Source organism: Trachurus trachurus, assembly GCF_905171665.1.
Source record: "Trachurus trachurus genome assembly, chromosome: 24".
Classification (NCBI taxonomy): domain Eukaryota; kingdom Metazoa; phylum Chordata; class Actinopteri; order Carangiformes; family Carangidae; genus Trachurus; species Trachurus trachurus.
The window spans coordinates 5,839,461-5,859,202 of NC_139910.1; the positions used below are offsets into that span (position 1 = coordinate 5,839,461).

Genomic DNA, 19,742 nt, shown 5'->3' on the forward strand with positions numbered 1-19,742 from the left:
ATCCTGTTTTTAATTGGAGGGATATATCAGCATCCAGCTCGCCTTGCTCCAACACTTTGAACTGTTCACTGCAACTTGGACAAATGTTTATTTATTTATTTGTGCTTTACAGATTATTATGAAAGTGAACATTGGGGACACAAATATGAAAATCCTATAAAAAGCAGCCAAACCTTTATCACGACATGAAAAGGCCCAGAGCTTGGTGTCATTTTGTCCCTGAAAAAGTTATTTTCTCCCAAGTCTCAAAGATAGTTAGTCTGGCCTCCAATCTTAATCACAGCCATTTCATTATGATCAGACCGAGGCACTGTACCGTGACCTGCGTAAATGACTTTAGTCCTGTTATTTTAACTTAATTAGGCTCATCAGGCCGAGACTATTGCACCGTCATCTCATTTAAAAAGCAAAGTCTGCTCTCATCCGATGTTTTGATTAATTTGTGATGCATCAAAACACTGAAAAATAATAAGCATAAGCCAGACAGGTTGTGAAATAAAGTGGTGTGAACTGAATAATACAGACAGCAACATGAATAGCAACGGATGGAAGAAAATACATGTTGGAATTCAGGTTATTGTTAAACAAGTATTAACTTCTGCTAATTGTGTTTGTTGCAATAGGCTCATAATCCTCTTGTAATCCCTTTTACCATAAGGAATTAAACCAAAAATATCACATGATTATAACAAATCACAACAGAATGTTAAAATACATCCAATTTGATTAGATTTTGGGGAAATTAACAATGTAAAATAGGATGGACGATGCAGGGAATTAAACACAATGCAACTGTTGAGACAATTAAAATATGTAAATATATGACATATTATTGGTAAATTAGTACAGTATATAAAATCAGACTGTGAACATTACAGTTCTGGTGACAAATGCACTGTTTAATAGATAAATAAACATTAAAGGGATAGTTTTGGCAAATCGGCCCATTGCCATATACCCTATAGTCTTAGCAGTAGGTTTGTTACCTTTAATTGTTGGTGCAAGATGTTTTTAGAACAGTGGAGCAGAGCCGTGAGCTGCTCAGAGCTACACTATGGAGGCTCATGGGATTTCTTGGTTTCCCTCATCAAACTCATCAAATACACAATCCAACAACTCCAAAACGCTCTGGTGGACAAGTTGTGACCTGCACATTCACCACGCTATGAGATAATAACACAACGTTACCAGACAGAGTTGTTTTAGAGGGAAATTCATGCAAAACCACTGATGCGCGTTGCCTTCAGGGGCAGTTTTTCATCAAGCAGTCTCTGTATTTCCCTCTAAAACAACTCTGTGTGGTAACGTTCTGTTATTATCTCATAGCGTGGTGAATGTGCAGGTCACAACTTGTCCACCAGAGCGTTTTGGAGTTGTTGGATTGTGTATTTGATGAGTTTGATGAGGGAAACCAAGAAATCCCATTAGCCTCCGTAGCGTAGCTCTGAGCAGCTCACGGCTCTGCTCCGCCGTTCTAAAAATAGCTTGCACCGACAATTAAAGGTAACGAACCTACTGCTATGACTATAGGGATTATGGCAATGGGCCAATTTGCCAAAATGTTGAAATATCCCTGTTCAGGCTTCCTCTACCTATGAAGCCTCTGTGTTGTCGTTGGTTTGAAGCAAATGAGGCTCCATATGATGGAGGCCACTGATTATTTTAATGGCCAGTTGTAGTTAAACGAGTCCACAACCGCCTCCATCGGTCGACTGGTTCCCAGTACGCTGGGTGGGGTGGTGGTGGGGGGACAGATGACGAGCCATATGGAAGAACCCGGGAGGAACGCTGCTCATGTTGGGAAGAAAAAATAAAATCATTTCAGTGTCTGATTGTTCCTGTACGGAGGTTAGAGTCATTAATAATGATTTTACATTCCACCACAGTAGTTTATCTCCATTGAAGGTCGTCCATAACGTCTATCACCTACAACCTCCATCACAAACACCAACCACAGAGACAATTAAGAAGCAATGAGCTGGATATTATTTCATATTATCATCATTATTATTATATTAATGTGGTTAAACTGGGGTTTGGTGGTTTTTGGTGGTTTTTCCATCTCTGCTCCAGCTCTCCCTTCAGAGCTCGACCACAAAATGGAGTGAAAGTCTGAAATGCTGATTGGGTAATAAACCAATATATGTGACACAAAGCGAGAGAAATATCTGGTTAATTACATAAATGGGTCACATTTTTATAGTTAACATACATTATTTTGGTTGTGTAACCAAATAAAACAAATTGAATGAATGGGTTTAGATTGAATTTGAGACTGAATACTTAAAGTCAATATTAACGTTTGTGCTTAGCTTAGCAAGATAAACAAAAAACAGGAAGATAGTTGGCTTCCAGCAAACACACTTAACTCCCCGGCTCTGCTCCGCCTTCGGGACCCGCTGTCATCCCTATAGTCATAGCAGTAAAGGTTCATTACCTTTAATTATCGTGCATGTTGTTCGGACTGTATGAGTTTTGCTTTTACCGCACACTGCTGTCATGCATGCGCAAAGAAAGAGCGCTATGCGGAGATGAATGAATGGAACAATATTGCATTGGTCAAAAGCCGAAAAATCTATTCTTGGCAGACGTAATTTATTTGTGGTGGGCCGCCACGAATAAAAGAATGTATGGGAAACACTGAATTTACCTCTAATAAAACAACTCTGTGTGGTAACGTTGTGTTATTATCTCATAGCGTGGTGAATGTGCAGGTCACAACTTGTCCTCCAGAGCGTTGTGGAGTTGTTGGATTGTGTATTTGATGAGTTTGATGAGGGAAACCAAGAAATCCCATGAGCCTCCGTAGCGTAGCTCTGAGCAGCTCACGGCTCTGCTCCGCCGTTCTAAAAATAGCTTGCACCGACAATTAAAGGTAACAAACCTACTGCTATGACTATAGGGATTTTGATGGTGAGAGGAGGATTTGCCAAAATATTGAACTATCCCTTTAAATATAATTTAGTCAATAAATGAATAAATAAAAAGCACATAGCGATATTATTTTTGGTGCAAACATTCACCAATAGCACATTAGCCTATTTTTATATAATGGCCAAAGGTATGTGGACATCTGGTCGTGGAAGCTATGAAGCTGATTCCACAAGGAGGAGATTATTTATTTTCACACTGTCCTGAACCTCTGGGATGGACCGGACTGGGCCTCATCACTGGTCCAAAGTGCCGTCTTGTCTACAGCACTTTGGACAACCTGGGTTGTATTTTTAAATGTGCTATATAAATAAATATGTATTGTATTGTATTGTATTGTCCTTATACAGAGGAGGCTGCCCACATCAGGGCCCATTGTTTAGGGATAAAGATGTTGAGTTATCATCACAACGGTGTCATGTTGTTTGGCTGCTTCGGTGCCCCGGCACAGCAGTGTGTTTTTATTTAGATAACACACACACACACACACACACACACACACACACACACACACACACACACACACACACACACACACACACACACACACACACACACACACACACACACACACACACACACACACACACACGTCTATTTGTTGCTGTTTTACAATGTAACTCTGTCTTGGATTGAAACACCATATTAATGTCAGTTTCATTTAGACTCAGATTGACTGGGCCTATAGCTGTTTTCTTTTTTTTCTCTTTTTTTTTGGTGAGGCAGATGCTCTCACTCTCTTCCCTCTCTCCCTCCCTCCCTCCCTTTCTCCCTCAGAGGAGGAGGATGGAGGACGGAGGGATGAAAAGCAGAGGGAGGACTAGAGCTGGAAGCTGAGGATGTAAAAACCTGGCTTCATCTGACTCCCTCTCTTTCAGAGGACCACCCCCTCCCCTCCTCTCCTCTTCCTCCTCCCCCCTCCTCCTCCTCTTCTCTCCATCTGACTGCGCCCAACTTCTCTCCCTCCATCCTGTCACACAGCTACTGTATCCTCCTCCTGACTGACTGACTGACTGACTGACTGCACCCAGCACCGACCAACCGACCTCAGATCCGCGGTGGAGCTTCTCTATCGGATTCATCCCGCATCGCTCCGGCTCGGCTCGGCTCGGCTCTGGGTTTGGACTATTTCAGACTCTCTGGAGAGAAAGATGAAATTATGATTGACCCAAAAAAGAAAAAAAGAGAGAGAAAGAGAGAGAAAAAGGAAAAGAAAAAAGAAAAAAAATGCAGTGTTGAGGTTTCAGTTTGAGCTGCAGAGGAAGGACGAACCGACCGCCGCATTTCCCCGCAGCAGCAGCATCCTCCTCCTCTTCCTCTTCCTCTTCTTCCTCCTCTTCATCCTCCTCCTCCTCCTCCTCCTCCTCCTCAGCATCCTCGGAGCTCCAGAGGAGGAGGCACCGAGGACCGGGCGGCGCGCGCTCCTCTCAGGTCGGTGTAAAGCGCTCTGTCACCGGACAAACCAAAACCTCCGGCACCGATGTGTTTTCATTTTTTAATGGAGGAATATGCTGCTTTTTTATTGTCTTTTTAATTTTATTCTTATTTTTGGAGGGGCTTCAATCTGAAGTAGGTAGGTGCTGCTGATGGTAGAAAAAGAAAAGAAAGAAAAGAAACCTGCGCCATTTATCCTGCAGCCTGACAGAGGTATTGTGGTTTATTGTTTATTTTATATCTATAGCTATTATCCAGTGATTAGTTTTCTCCAGAGTGCGAAAGCCGCAGTGCTGTCGAGCTCTGCGGAACTTCTTATTTCTGTCTCTTATTTCTGCACGCACACACAGACACACACACGCACGCACAGCATACACACCCTATACACCATCACATACACACATACACACACACATACACACATTAAAGCCCATCATAGTGTAGCAGCAGCAGCAGCAGCGGCTCGTGGTGCATTCAGGTGAAGATGGGATGTTTCTAATTATAAACCACTGCACTGTCACATCGGATGGAGGCTGCACAGCTATTTATTGTGTTGTAATGTGAGTCATTTGTGTGGGTGTTTGGACTCCGCTGTTTTTTTAATATAGGCTCTAACACACATACACACACATATGCACATAACACACACACACATACACATGCACCGACCCCCACAAAGGCAGCTCTCCCCCCTCCCCCCTCCTCCTCCTCCTCCTCCTCCTCCCCTCTGCATTTTAGCCTACATGAGAAATCTGGGTCATTAGCATTTCAGCGGTTAATGAGGCTGCAGATGGGTCCGCCTCTCCTCCTCCTCCTCCTCCTCCTCTGCCGGGGAGCCGCTGAGCACGATCTGCATCTGCACGGATGAGAAGAAAGAGGAAAGGAAGGAATAGGACAACAACATGTCATGATGCTTTTGCTTTTTTTCCCCTTTTTTGTTCGTTTCTTTCTTGTCTTTTTTGTCCCCGGAGCTGACAGGACTGATGTGGGCTCAGACTCAGCAGCAGCAGCAGCAGCAGCAGCAGCAGCTTCTTCCTCCCTGCAGCTGTGTCATTAATGCAGTGCTGCTGCTGCTGCTGCTGCTGCTGCTGTATAAGAACGTGCATTATGATGCTGCTGCTGCTGCTGGATAATGGAGGGTAATGCTTTAATGGTCCGCAGTGCTGCTGCTGCTGCTGCTTAAAGGACCACACCACCATTTGTCTTCTTTGCATGATTAAAAAATAATAATTTCTCTGCCATTTTCCAGTGCATGCTGCATCTTTTTATTTCTTTTAGATGTTTTTTTTTTTTTTTTAATATGTGTTTTTCTGATTCCCCCAGTTCTCCGGTAAAGGGAAGGGAAGGGAATCAGGAATCAGGCCATTACTGGTTTCTTTCCAGTCATCAATGGTATGAAAATGAATTTGCAGAGACAATCAATCTGAGTGAGCATCACATCACATCACATCACATCTCATCTCGTCTGCCTTTAATAACGTAGCCTGCTGCAAGAAGAAGTAGTTCCACACATGATTAAATACATTAATATACACAAAATGAGAAATATTTAAATGTGGCCTTTTGTCCTCATGTTTAACTTGAGGCCTCTGCAAGAAAAATAAATGACACTTTAGTTTGAACTCTGACCTGCGAGGTGACATCACTGTCACTTTGTTTTATTTTTAAATTGCAAATGTGTTTTTCATACCACAGTGATAAAAACCTAGATAGATGGATGGATGGATGGAAGGAACCAGCGTCTGTGCAGGTTGATGCAAAGTGTCTTATCTTTTAAAATGGAGGAGGAAACATTCATTCAACACGCTGCTGGTTTTTTTATTTTATTTTTTTTGTTCTTTACACTCGATTGTGTGAAAATATCCCGTCAATAGCTACTGCTGTTATTAATCTGTAACTATACAGCCAACAGGGCCGGTGTGTAGGAGCACTGTCAGTTGTGTCATTGGCTTGAAATTGAAGGTCAGCAGGATACACACACACACACACACACACACACACACACACACACACACACACACACACACACACACACACACACATGGCACCGGTATGGCATCTTTACACCCTCCTGATCTGTTCAGGCTGCAGCACTGCAGAAAAAACACACACAACACACACATTAAAACATAATGTAGTAAATATATTCACATAATCACAGTTTGTAGACGTTTTACATTCATGTGAGCCCTGATGTTCAGACATTAACATCTATATTTGGTTTAAGCAGCATGAATGTGATGTATATATAAATATAAATATATTTATATGACATGATGACTGCTGGTGAGAATAATCAGCCTCAGCGAGCGGTGGAGGCGACGTGGAGGCTGCGTGGGCGTCTGCAGTTTGTTTATGTCCCTGTTTAAAATGCATGAAGCAGCTTTGACAACATTTTGTAATTTTCTCATATTCATGCATTAAAAAGAGAGAAAAAAAAGAAGAAGGTGCATGAAATTTTAATGACAAAAAGCACTTTGGTGCCTGGAGTCGTGTGAAGGTCGAGGGACGGGGATGGTGAGGCCGATCATGGGGTGAGGTGGGATGAAAAAAAAAAAGTCTTGGAGCTGGAGGAGGAGGAGGAGGAAGTGTGGGGGCAGAGAGAAACGCAAGGAATTGTGGGTAGTGTCTCCTCGTGTTCACAGCGGACCTTGATTTAAATGTCCATACAATTAAGGCACGCGGTGAATGCCAAGAGAGCGACCCAGAGTCGACGCACAGCTCAGCTGAAAACCAAAGTCCCACAATCCTCAGCTTTTAATTTACTGTGGAGTCACCGAGGAGGAGAGGCCTGTGGGCTGCAGCACCACCGACGGCCACTAGACAGCGCCTCTGCAGCCTCGCGCTTTAAAATACAAACAGCAGTGACTTAAAACAAACTAACAAATACAAAAAAAGCTTTATTTATACTTAGAAAAAATGTAAAACTTACAATAATGTTGAGATTGGAGGGGTTTTTGTTTGATTGACAGGTGTGTCCGGCCTATCAGAGACAGGCTTAAACGTCGCTGTGGAAACATGTGACATCACTGACCAATAGAAACCAGTAGAGTCAAAATGAGCTCGTAGAAACATCAGTAGAAACAGACTCTTTCTTGTTTTGCTGATGAAAAAATGAATAAATACTGTTTATCGAAACAATAATTCTATGGAAGATGATCGAGGCCAAATTTTGTTCAATAAAAAAAAAAAAGTCTAAATTTATATGTTTTTTTTTTTACAGTGTGAAAAAATTAAGAAAGTCAGAATTTCTAAGATCAAAGTCAGTTTTATATATAAATTATTTGTTTTACTTTTGTCCCTAATTGTCTTCCGTACGTCTCACACGCTCGTGAAAGTAGGACGAGAACATCCTGTTCTGTTTGTTTCTGTTCATCCACACGTTGCTCTCACTGTGGAGGTTTAATATTTTAAATGCAACATAATTAACTATTTAACAGTCAAGATTATTGGCTGCAAGAAAGAGAATGAAAAAAAAACACATCAACATCCATAAATAATCTGCTCCTGTATGAAGGTAAAACAACTGATTCCTCTGAGTCTGTTGTTGTTGTTTCAGGTCAAACGTCCTCATCTCAGCTTCACATGTCACGTCACGTCAGGTCACAGATGTTTATCAAACTGAATCACAAATCTTTCTCCTCCTGATTAAACTAATGCTTCAGTTTTCAGGTTAATACTTATTTTCAGGTGTCGTCCATGTTTGTGTGATGTCACCGAGTCTGTTTCCTGATTTTATCACTAAACTTTCCTCCTAAAACACAGAAACCGTTGAACTGTGACGTACAGAAACACAAGAGTTCATGTTCACTGTATTAATAATGTTTAGTTACTGTATGTGATGTATGTATGTGCCCTTTATAGTATATTATATTATAGGTTAATATCCTGGAACTTTTAATGTGAAATGTCAATAAAGTTCATGTTTTCAAAACAATAAAATCCATTGATTAGTTTTTTCACATAACCCAGATATAGTAAGTCTATTTCAATATATGAATGCACTGTTTTTGTGTGTTTGTGCGTTTCTGTATTGACTCTTTACACCACAATTGATTATGATTATTGATATAAGAAGAAATGAAAATGAAGTTAAAATGAAGAACGAGACCAAGTTGTTAATTAGAGATGTAAAAAACTAAACATTTTCTGTATCTGTGTTTTTAAACAATGAAATAAATAAATCAGTGAAATGATTAAGTGTTGTTTTTGTGTTTGTTCTTTTTCTTTTTTTAAGACAAAGAAACATTTTCACAGATCATCAGGACGATCACACAGAAACACAAATGAATCGTAGATAAATAAATATATAAAATTAAATTAATGTTAAATGACCCAAGAATAAAATGATAAATTGAATAAAAATATTTTCATGAAGTGTCGACACCCTGATGTTTGATTGTTCAATATGATCCGACATTAATGAACACAGAGACGTGAACACAGAGTTTGTAAACGCTCTTTTATTTTAACTTTATTAAACAAAATACATTCGATATGAAACATACAGTGAAGGCGGAGCCACATTACAGTAACATCAACGCTCCTTCAGTTCCAGTAAACTCATTCATTTAAGTGTTTTAGTTATATTTATTAATATATATCATGACGTAGAAGCTCTGACGTCGACCTTTGGTTTTTTATTCAGCGATGTCGTCCTGAGAGAAAAGTTGACGACGACCAAAAAGACCAAAATGTCCCAGAATCTAAAATCTGATGTATCTCCATCCTAATGTGTATTCATCCGCTGCTGGAAGTAGTCCCAGACAGATGCACTACTTTCATCCTGGTTGAGTGACGTTTACCGAAAACTACATTTCCCAGAAGCCCCAGGAGTTCACTGAGGCTTTTCTAAAATATAAAACAACAAGTTAACGACTCTTTTTCTTTTAAAGTTTTACATCTTCAGGAAGTGACAGTCTGTTTTTTTCACAAGACAAAAACATAAAACATTAAAACTTTTATTCTTCAATTAAACTTTAATCAAAAGAACAAACTGAAGAATAAAATTAATTAATATCATTTGATCTGATGTATTTTAAATATCTGGAGTTTATAATCTGAACCCAGTGAGACACGTTCACGCCTCCTCTTAATCTTTCGCTTTAGTTTTAATATGAAAAATATTTTCAGCTTAATCAAAAATATTCAACTTTGGATTTTATTAAACTTTTATAATGTTTTATTTTTTTTGCTGTTTTTGCTGTGATGATGTGATAAAAGTTCAGGTCGACGTCCAGCAAATACAAATATTCGACAAACTTGGTCCTTTAAGGCAGATTCAGTCGTTTCTTATACAATATATATAATATATAATATACAATGTGACCGAAAAGTGAAAAAAAAAAGAGAAAAATAAACAATTATAAGTATTTTACACATATTCTGAACTTGAAATCAGCACGTTGGATATACAATTCACAGAGAAAATAAATGAGGAGTTGAATAAATAAATAAATTGTGTTTCTTGTTTAATAAAATCCTGTCCGACACAGAGGAAGAGGAGGAGACAGGAAGTGGATGGAGGGATGAAGAACTCACAGTCAAGATGGAGGAGGAGATAAAGCAGATGTGCGTCAGTGGAAGGAGAATCCAGATGTGGGCAGAGAGCCGCACCACTGGCTGATGAACTTGAGGACGTCCTGACACTCTGGACTGTGAGTGGTCTGTAAGAGGGGGGGCAGAGACAACCGACCAATCAGGAGGCAGATCAAACATAAACACGTTAAACAACAGAAACCGACTCTGATCAACGAACGAGTGTTTTGACTTTTCACCGATCGATCGACAGTGAGAATCGTTGGTTACAGGATGAAAACGTTTGAACATTTGCAGGTGGATGCTGTGAAGGAGTGTGTGTGTGTGTGTGTGTGTGTGTGTGCGCTAATGAGGCTGTGATTAGTTGACGCTGACTCACTGATGCTGAGATGATGAAACTCAGTGAAATGAGTTTGGTTTTTGTAAATGAACTCACTCTGTATTCACCCCGTGTGTGTGTGTGTGTGTGTGTGTGTGTGTGTGTGTGTGTGTGTGTGTGTGTGTGTGTGTGTGTGTGTGTGTGTGTGTGTGTGTGTGTGTGTGTGTGTCACAATTACCGACCCTCCTGTGACCTCACCACAGCTTCAGCTCCTCAAACATAAACATTTGATCATCTCTCCTTCTTTATGATGATAAAATGAATAATTTAAGTCTTTTGATTGATTGATTGATTATTACATGTCGCTGTGACTCAAACTGTCGTCATAGAAACGTCACACTTGTGTCACATGATCAGTGTCGAACATCTGTTGTTTTGTCTCATTCAAACACAAACGAGTGAAGAAGATGAATTCCCAGGTCGTTAGAGACACCAGGTGTGTGACAGGTGAACAGACACACACACACACACACACACACACACACACACACACACACAGGTGCGGAGCGTCGACGCTCATTAATGAGCTAATCAGCTTCGTTAAGTGTTAACAACAACAACAACAAACTGTGGAAACAAACAGGATTTATCTCTGTTTGTTTGGAGACGAAACTATTCTGACTGTTTATAACCTGAACACTGAGCTGATGTCTCACCTTCGTCGCCATGAGGAATTTGTTCCAGTCGTCCTTGTTCGCTGTTTTACCTGCAGACGTGAACTCCACCTTGTTTCTCAGCACGGGGTAACCTGGGGGGGGGGGGGGGGGGGTAACAGAGAGGATCATGGTCATAAAAACAGAATTCAAAACAAAGACGGTTTAGAAACAAGACGCTCCACTACAAGTCAGTTTCCTGTCTCTGTGTCCCGTGGTGTTTCTCCTTGACTCCGCCCTCTTTAGGAGACCAGCAGACCGTGACTCCGCCCCCTTTAGGAGACCAGCAGACTGTGACTCCGCCCCCTTTAGGAGACCAGCAGACCGTGGCTCCTCCCCCTTTAGGAGACCAGCAGACTGTGACTCCGCCCCCTTTAGGAGACCAGCAGACCGTGACTCCTCCCCCTTTAGGAGACCAGCAGACTGTGACTCCTCCCCCTTTAGGAGACCAGCAGACTGTGACTCCGCCCCCTTTAGGAGACCAGCAGACCGTGACTCCTCCCCCTTTAGGAGACCAGCAGACAATGACTCCGCCCTCTTTAGGAGACCATCAGACAGTGGCTCCGCCCCCTTTAGGAGCCCACCAGCAGCAGAGTCTTGAGTCTTTTGACTCCAATGGGAGAAGTGAACGTGAGCTCAGATAATGGTAGATTCTTTCACTCCTTAGTCACTGAAGTAAATATTGGACTCATTTTTCTTCTGAACATTTTTAACATTAAAATGGACAAATTAGGAGAAAATGAACTTTGTTCCAGACTTGTCTCTGACTCAACAACACAACCTCGCAAGATTTGGCACAGATCTCCTCGGCAACGTCAAACAAACGTTAGCGAACGCCTGCGCTAATTATTTTAATAATTTTTGTAGTGCTAAATATGACTGTTAGCTGTGTAAATATTTAATGTTATCATGAGAAAAGAAATATCTCATGTCCCCAACATGAGGTGACCACATCCACTTAGGAGACAGGAAGTGTAGCTGCACCATTTCATATCATTGGAGCAGGTTGTCAGTGGCCATCTTGATAGTAATAGAAGATCTTTGATTGAAACATGAGACCTGATGAAATATCAGCGAATCAACAAGGACGTTTTTTTCCTGTTACATCAAACCTCGTCTCTAGATCAATAAATAGATAAATACTTTATTTATTTCAGTTTCCCAGCTGCACAATCAATCACCAACAAATCAATCAATAAAAACAGTGCATATAACAATTAATAATTAGTAATTAAATATAATAATTAGTAACAAAGATTTAAAGAGTGCAAAGTGCAAAACATCTGACTCGCTACTCATTGCCCAACAAACAGCTTCTCTACAGAGAACAGTGTGTGTGTGTGTGTGTGTGTGTGTGTGTGTGTGTGTGTGTGTGTGTGTGTGTGTGTGTGTGTGTGTGTGTGTGTGTGTTACCTGTGAGCACGCAGGGCAGTGAACGCAGCCCGGTGTTGGAGGCAACGAGCGACGCTTCGTACGAGTTCCTCTCGTCTCGGGGAAGAACCTGCTCCAACCGGTGATCCATGGAAACCATCAGCACCCAGTCACGGATCTGCTCCCGCTGGGCGTCCTGCCACACACACACACACACACACACACACACACACACACACACACACACACACACACACACACACACACACACACACACACACACACAATGCAAACAATACAATAAATATAAATCTGTAGGTTTTAGAAACTCAACTTCTGAGAAACTGCGTGTGTGTTAAGAGGAGGCGTCGTCTTACGGTGACACAGAGTTTGGTGGGAACAGGAACTTCGAAGGGGATGTCGGTGTCCATGAAGTCTGAGTGGTCCAGAGCGTCCAGAGACCCCTCGTCCACGGCCTGGAGGCGAGAGTCGACCAATCAGAGACCAGAACAGAAGACCGTTAATTAATATTCACGACGTGTTCATAAAGAAGTAAATAAAGTTTGGTAACACTGACGTCACACAGATCCAGGAAGTGGTTGAGGAAGATGAAGGCCATGTTCTCCCAGCCCACGGCCTGAGAGCAGAGAGGGAAACATTACATTTAGGAGTTAAATTAAAACTTATCAAGATTGTTTTAAAGGAACAGTTCACCAAAAAATGAAATTCAGTCCAATGAAAACTTTATATTAAGAGTAATAGGGCCCGCCACAAAAAACGTCCATTAAACTACACAAAAAAAAAAACTCCACTGCTATCCAAGTGTCCTGAAGGGATATAGTCCAGAGCTTACCCGAAACGACGTCATTTAGGACATTTTTACAGCCTAAACAGTCCTGGATTGCACTCTGATGTTCACACGCACCAGGCAAATTCAATACAGGACTGTTTAGGCTGTAAAAATGTCCTAGATTACGTTGTTTCCAGTAAACTCTGGACTATATCCCTAGAGGACACTTGGATTGCAATGGACGAGCAGTGTGGAGGAAGATTAAATGGTTTTTGTGTAGTTTTATGGACCTTTTTGTCTCTGGCGCTATTACTGTACTGTTTTCGTTGGACTATGAACCGGCCTCCCAGGTCTCCAGATGCACTTTGAGGAATAAAAAACTACTCCGGAGTATTCATCAGCATGAGGGTGAGTCAGTATGACTGAATTTCATTTTTTGGTGAACTATTCCTTTAAATTAATTCCAAACAAAGAGCATCAGGAAAACAACTGTTTATCCACGGAGGAGCTCAGGTGAACAGGTGAACCGACCCGGCAGGAGAGTCCGGCCTCGTAGAAAGCTTTGTCTGCAGGAATGAGCTCAGTGTGACGCAGCAGAGACACCGAGAGCTTCGCCGCCACGCTGATCTGGGAACACACACACACACACACACACACACACACACACACACACTCTGGATTAATGAGGAAACAAGAAGCTCAGTTTTTGTTTGTTAAACGTGAGCTGAAACATTTGGAGCTGCAGGTTTGTTTCTGTACCAGCTGCTCGGCTCCTTTCGCGGCGGCCCGTGTGGCGTAGTAGTGAGAGATCAGCAGCATCTGGTCGAAGTCCTCGTGGACCGGAGAGTTCGCCTCTGACGACTTGGACAAGTTCTCACACTGGGGAAACACGACGACAACGATAAAAACAACTCAGTCACAGAGTTTGACATTTTTTGACTCCTAAATCGTTTTCCTGATGGTCACCCAGTGTTGGAGGGAGCAAAAAAACACGACAAACCACAACAAACACTCAAAAAACAATCAAATATCTATGGTACATGACTGGAATCCTTAGAGACACCACTGAACTCATATAGTGTACAGTAGAAACAGTATAAACTTTGTGTTTTTGCATGTAATCACTCACCTCAGATAGCCGAACTCTGAAACGTCCTGGAAAGACATTACTATCTGATCACAGAGCGCCTGCTCTCCCCGCCACAGAAACAAACACTTTTCCCTTATTGTGATGATTTCTTTACAAGAATAAACAGTCACGGAGATATTTTGGACATTACCACTGCACTGCTCCACCGTTTATTTTCTTAAAGAAATCATCACAACAAGGAAAAAGTGTTCATCATATAGATATTTGATTGTTTTCTGAGTGTTTGTTGTGGTTGAAAGAATTGCCCCCATAGGTTAGCATTGTTGCTATCCCGAGCACCGGGTAGCCATGGTGTAACTCTGCGTCAATTTAACACTGGAAAACGATTTAGGTGTCAAAAATGGCCGGAATTCTCCTTTAAGAAGATTAAAAAGAGTCTTTTTGTGATAATAAACAGTTTGTCTGTGTTTTACCAGCTGGAACAGGAAGTTGCGGAGGTCGGCCCACATCCGGAACGACTCGGGTCCGTCGGCGTCGGGGAGGTTGATCACATCCAGGAAGAGACGTTTGTAGATGTTGAAGTTCTTCAGCCGAGACAGGGGAGAGACATTTATGAGTGTCGCAGCTTCAAGGTTTCCATGGCTACAGAGTTACAGGTGTAGGTGTGTGTGTGTGTGTGTGACCTGGGGGTTGGGCGGAGCTCCGTGCTGGATGTAGAGCTTCAGGGCTTTCAGGGCGTCGCCCTCCTTGATGAGGTGAGTGGAGTAAAGAGCCACGTACTTATGGAGGATCTTAAAGTTCTGACACAGAGACACAGAGACACAGCAGAGGTGACGAAACAGAAATTATCTACCACCAAAAAATATCCAGGGGATGTTCACAGAAAGAGAAGGAGGCTTTTTATCTACATTTAAAAAAACATAAAGTTGGAACAACAATGAAAAGCAGTGAGTGACTTTGTTTTATCTCTCGCTCCTCGACTGTTACTTGTACAAACATAAATATATTTAAAAAAGAGGTTTGGAAAATTATTTCTAAATAGGTATAAGATGAGGGATAAAAATACATTGCTAAACATACGGGACATTATACATTTATATGGATATTTATGTAGTATATACACAGTATATATGTATATATACATATATAGCTGACTCTGTTGAGGCTTTCAAGAAGCACCTTAAGACCGATTTTTATGTTTTGGCTTTTAATTAGCACTTAATCTGTTTTTAATATGCATTCTTTCTCATTTGTATCTCTTCTTTTGATGAATTGAAGTGTATGATGTTGTTGCATTGTATTGATGTTGGTTTATGCCTATGTGACTTGTAGACTGTGAAGCACTTTGGTGCAAATGCTCTTTGCTTTTAAGGTGCTATTTAAATAAATTAAACTTAAACATATATATATATATATAAACCATGATGAGTAGAAAGGAGTGGGAATTTTTTTTTTAAAGTGCATACTTCTTCCTACTCCTTTTTCAAATGTCTGTGTATATTATGATTTGATGATACTTCTATATTTTTATATTTATAATATATATATATATATTTTTTATGTTAGACACGTTCTAAATAAAATTCATTCATTCACTCATTCACTCGGTCTCGTACCTGTTTGGACGCCGTCTCCAGACATTTCTCCCACTGTCCTCTCTCTGCGTACATGTCCAGAGCCGCCATGACGTCCACACCAACAAGCTGCACACACACACACACACACACACACACACACACACACACACACACACACACACACACACACACACACACACACACACACAGTTTCATATAGATTCACATTTATTGAACAAACATAAATAATAAATAATAAATAATAAATATTGATTATCAGTTCTCACAGATTCCACTTTGCCCTGGTTCTTCAGATGCTCTTTGTACTTCTGGTCCACGTAGTCCTCGTACCTGTCCACCACCAACACACACATTAGACAGAGACACACAAACAACTCTCTGTGTTTCTATGACATCAAGAGTTTAAATGAGACGACGACGACACTGAAAATACCCAGAATGCATCTGTTCTTTTCTGTTTCTTGTAGTGCACACATGTTTATATAGGAAAGTGAGAACTGACAGAGGAACTCGAGGTCGTTTGGTGAATCTTTTTAAAATGATAAATTGTGTTTATTGTTGTGTGTATTGTGGCTCTGGATTCAGTGTGTGTGTGTGTGTGTCTGTGTGTGTGTGTGTGTGTCGGACCTGGGCTCCAGCTCCTTGGCGACCCTCTTGGCCTTGTTCCACTCCTCTCCCTGGATGAAGACGTCGATGGCGTCTTTGATCAGATCCATGTTCAGGTAGAGTTCAGCGGCCTGGAGGAGGAGACTCAGAGTTAGGACAGGAAGTCAGCCTGTGTGTGCGTGTGTGTGTGTGGTGTGTGTGTTCGTGCACCCACAGCGTTGTACTTCCTCAGGTGTGTGAGTCGTGGTCCGACCACGCGGACGACCTCCACCGCTCGGTCTCCACTCAGGAACTTGATTGACAGCTCTGCTGCCTGGACACAAAGCAGTTTCACATAATCATTATAAACTACAAACAGGAGGATTATGGGTAAATTATCTCATTATTATGAGTCTATAAACAAAAAAATTTAAAGGGATAGTTAAACATTTTGGCAAATTGGCCCATTGCCATAATCCCTATAGTCATAGCAGTAGGTTCGTTACCTTTAATTGTCGGTGTAAGCTATTTTTAGAGCGGCGGAGCAGAGCCGTGAGCTGCTCAGAGCTCCCTCATCAAACTCATCAAATACACAATCCAACAACTCCAAAACGCTCTGTTCTAAAAATAGCTTGCACCGACAATTAAAGGTAACGAACCTACTGCTTTGACTATAGGGATTATGGCAATGGGCCAATTTGCCAAAATGTTTAACTTTCTATTAACATTTATAGTTAATATTAAACTGGTGTCATCTCTCTGTATTAACTAACTAAACGTACAAATCATTCATTTATGAGTTTTTCATTTGAAAAGCTTCTTCATAAACATAATTTTATTGTTTTCATTTAGTTATTTATTCTGATTAATCTTTTAATCATTTGTTTATAACATCGTTACAGAATAATCAGGTTCTAAAACCAAACCTGACTGATTAAACTAAATCCATACAAACACAATAAAACATAAAAATAATCTTTAAAATCATATGAATCATTCAGAAATCAACCAACTCCCCGAGCCGAGGAGCTGAAAACATTCCTCCTGTTGATTAACTGATCATCAGAAAAGCTGCAGATCGTTTTCCTGTTGATCAGATAATCACCGTCAGCTCTGATTCGCTGCTTTGAAATTTAAATCTAAATAAAATCAGCTCTGATGAGTCGTGGGTTTAACGAGCTGATGTCGGGTCATGTGACCGGCGGCGGCGGCAAACAGCTGCTGCAGCGTCCAGATGTTTTTTTTCCTGATGACGAGTAATTGGAATAAAATCTAATGAGGCTCCGCAGGAAGAAACCTATTGATTAGTTATCGATTAGTTTGACCCCGCGACCTTCGGCTCGGACGCTGCGACTCCCAGAGGAGGAGGAGAAGAGAAAGTATCGATCTGAGACCTTCCACCTTTCTCCTCCAAACGTCACACGATCTGATCTCGGATCGATAACGCAGAGCGACGTCATGATCCACTGACACCGGTGACACCGCCACCTCTGACCTTTGACCTCTGACCTCCATCAGAGCGGAGCAGCAGCAGCAGCAGCTCATCAATAAATCTGACTGTTTGTGTTTTTATATTCTGAGATCTGGACTCGTCCTTTGGTTTCATTGTGAAATTTTGTTTTGCTTATCAACACCAACAGATGTCAAATCAAAAGATTATTATTAAAATATCTCAAACCACATGAACTGGTGGTGGAAGAAAGTATTGATCTTTTATTATGTAAACTGAAAATATGAAGTTAAGTTTTTAATACCAGAACGCTAGTAGCTTTTATGACTGTGACACTCAGTTTGTAAAATGTTAAAATGTAAAAATGACTGAGACTGAGAAGTGTATAAAATTAGCAGCAGCAAAAATGTCATATAAGTCTAAGTATCACAATATGTTACTGCAATACTCGGTTTATTGCAAAACGTTTAACATAATGTTTGTTAATATCATAACTTTAACATTAACAGTAGCCGAGGGAAGCTGCAGACTTAAAGTGGCGGTTGTTGTTGAAATCAGAGAGCATGGAGCAACATTTACTGCATCTGTCCTTCAGGAAACAGAGTTCATGCTAAACAAAACGTCTCTTTAAACGTCCAGAGAAGAACTGCGAATATCAGAAAAGGAGTTAAATGTAAGTCTGTAAGTTCAGCACCACGGACAGCGCCACGGTTTCATCTGCACAGTTACTGGAAAAAAAAAACCTGTCAAATTATCTTGTGTCTTTATTATCCATAAAACTGATTAATGTTTAATTTAATATTGAAATGACAAGAGTCAAATGTGACTAAATTGTACTAATTCTCTGTTTTAGCTGAAAACCTAAGAGGCACCGAAGCTGCAGTTCCTCTCACGGCCACTTGAGGCTCCAACAGTGAGTCGATCCCCAAAAGACTAAATATAATGTTTCTGTCTTTTCTGTGGCATAAACGTTGCTGCTCCCCTGATTTCTCCAAGTTGAAAACCTCTGAGTTCAATCATCAGTTACTGATCAGATGTATTGATCTATTGATCCAGAGGAAACTGAACCCGTCTGGTGTTTTTTTTTTTACCTTCATCCAACACTTCTCCATCAGCGCCGTGTTGGACTCGTCCTTCACCTTCAGGTAACACTCGACGGCGCGCGAGTGTTCGCCGGACTGCTCCCACTCTCTGGCCTGTTCCAGCAGACCCTCCACCCCCCTGTCACACACAACACACACACAACAAACACACATTAAACACACAACAGGAAACACACAACTTCACAGACCAACTCATTTCACATGAAGATCTGATGGCAACTTTACTGTATTTATTTTCTTTTTACTCTTTACTATTCACATCTTACTCTTACCCTTTACATCTTTTTTATAACTGTGTGCACTTGCTGATTGTATCTTTACTCTTTTACATCTGTACTCTGATTGTCCTCTGCACAAGAATTCCTTTGTACCTTAAAGGGATAGTTCAACATTTTGGCAATTTGGCCCATTGCCATAATCCCTATAGTCATAGCAGTAGGTTCGTTGCCTTTAATTGTCGGTGCAAGCTATTTTTAGAACGGCAGAGCAGAGCCGTGAGCTGCTCAGAGCTACGCTACGGAGGCTAATGGGATTTCTTGGTTTCCCTCATCAAACTCATCAAATACACAATCCAACAACTCCAAAATGCTCTGGTGGACAAGTTGTGACCTGCACATTCACCACGCTATGAGATAATAACAGAACGCTACCAGACAGAGTTGTTTTAGAGGGAAATGCAGAGACTGTTGATGAAAAACTGTCCCCAACGGGAACGTGCGTCAGTGGTTTTGCATGAATTTCCCTCTAAAACAACTCTGTCTGGTAACGTTGTGTTATTATCTCATAGCGTGGTGAATGTGCAGGTCACAACTTGTCCACC

The 19,742-nt window shown here is 41.1% G+C and overlaps 1 protein-coding gene across 1 annotated transcript in view; it reads right to left on the reverse strand.

The window, feature by feature from the left end:
* Positions 1-9,288: 9,288 nt before the first annotated feature.
* Positions 9,289-19,742, reverse strand: part of ift172 (intraflagellar transport 172) — a 61,955-nt gene continuing 51,501 nt past the window's right edge. Inside the window, exons 35-48 of the mRNA XM_084000268.1 lie at positions 18,911-19,040; positions 16,605-16,703; positions 16,412-16,521; positions 16,051-16,114; positions 15,803-15,889; positions 14,870-14,986; positions 14,660-14,770; positions 13,856-13,975; positions 13,628-13,723; positions 12,884-12,943; positions 12,684-12,782; positions 12,349-12,502; positions 10,939-11,030; positions 9,289-10,031 (exon numbers count right to left, since the gene is read on the reverse strand). Coding sequence (XP_083856394.1) covers positions 9,942-10,031; positions 10,939-11,030; positions 12,349-12,502; positions 12,684-12,782; positions 12,884-12,943; positions 13,628-13,723; positions 13,856-13,975; positions 14,660-14,770; positions 14,870-14,986; positions 15,803-15,889; positions 16,051-16,114; positions 16,412-16,521; positions 16,605-16,703; positions 18,911-19,040 — 1,429 coding nt within the window. The 3' untranslated portion in view covers positions 9,289-9,941. The remainder of the gene's footprint in view (positions 10,032-10,938; positions 11,031-12,348; positions 12,503-12,683; positions 12,783-12,883; positions 12,944-13,627; positions 13,724-13,855; positions 13,976-14,659; positions 14,771-14,869; positions 14,987-15,802; positions 15,890-16,050; positions 16,115-16,411; positions 16,522-16,604; positions 16,704-18,910; positions 19,041-19,742) is intronic.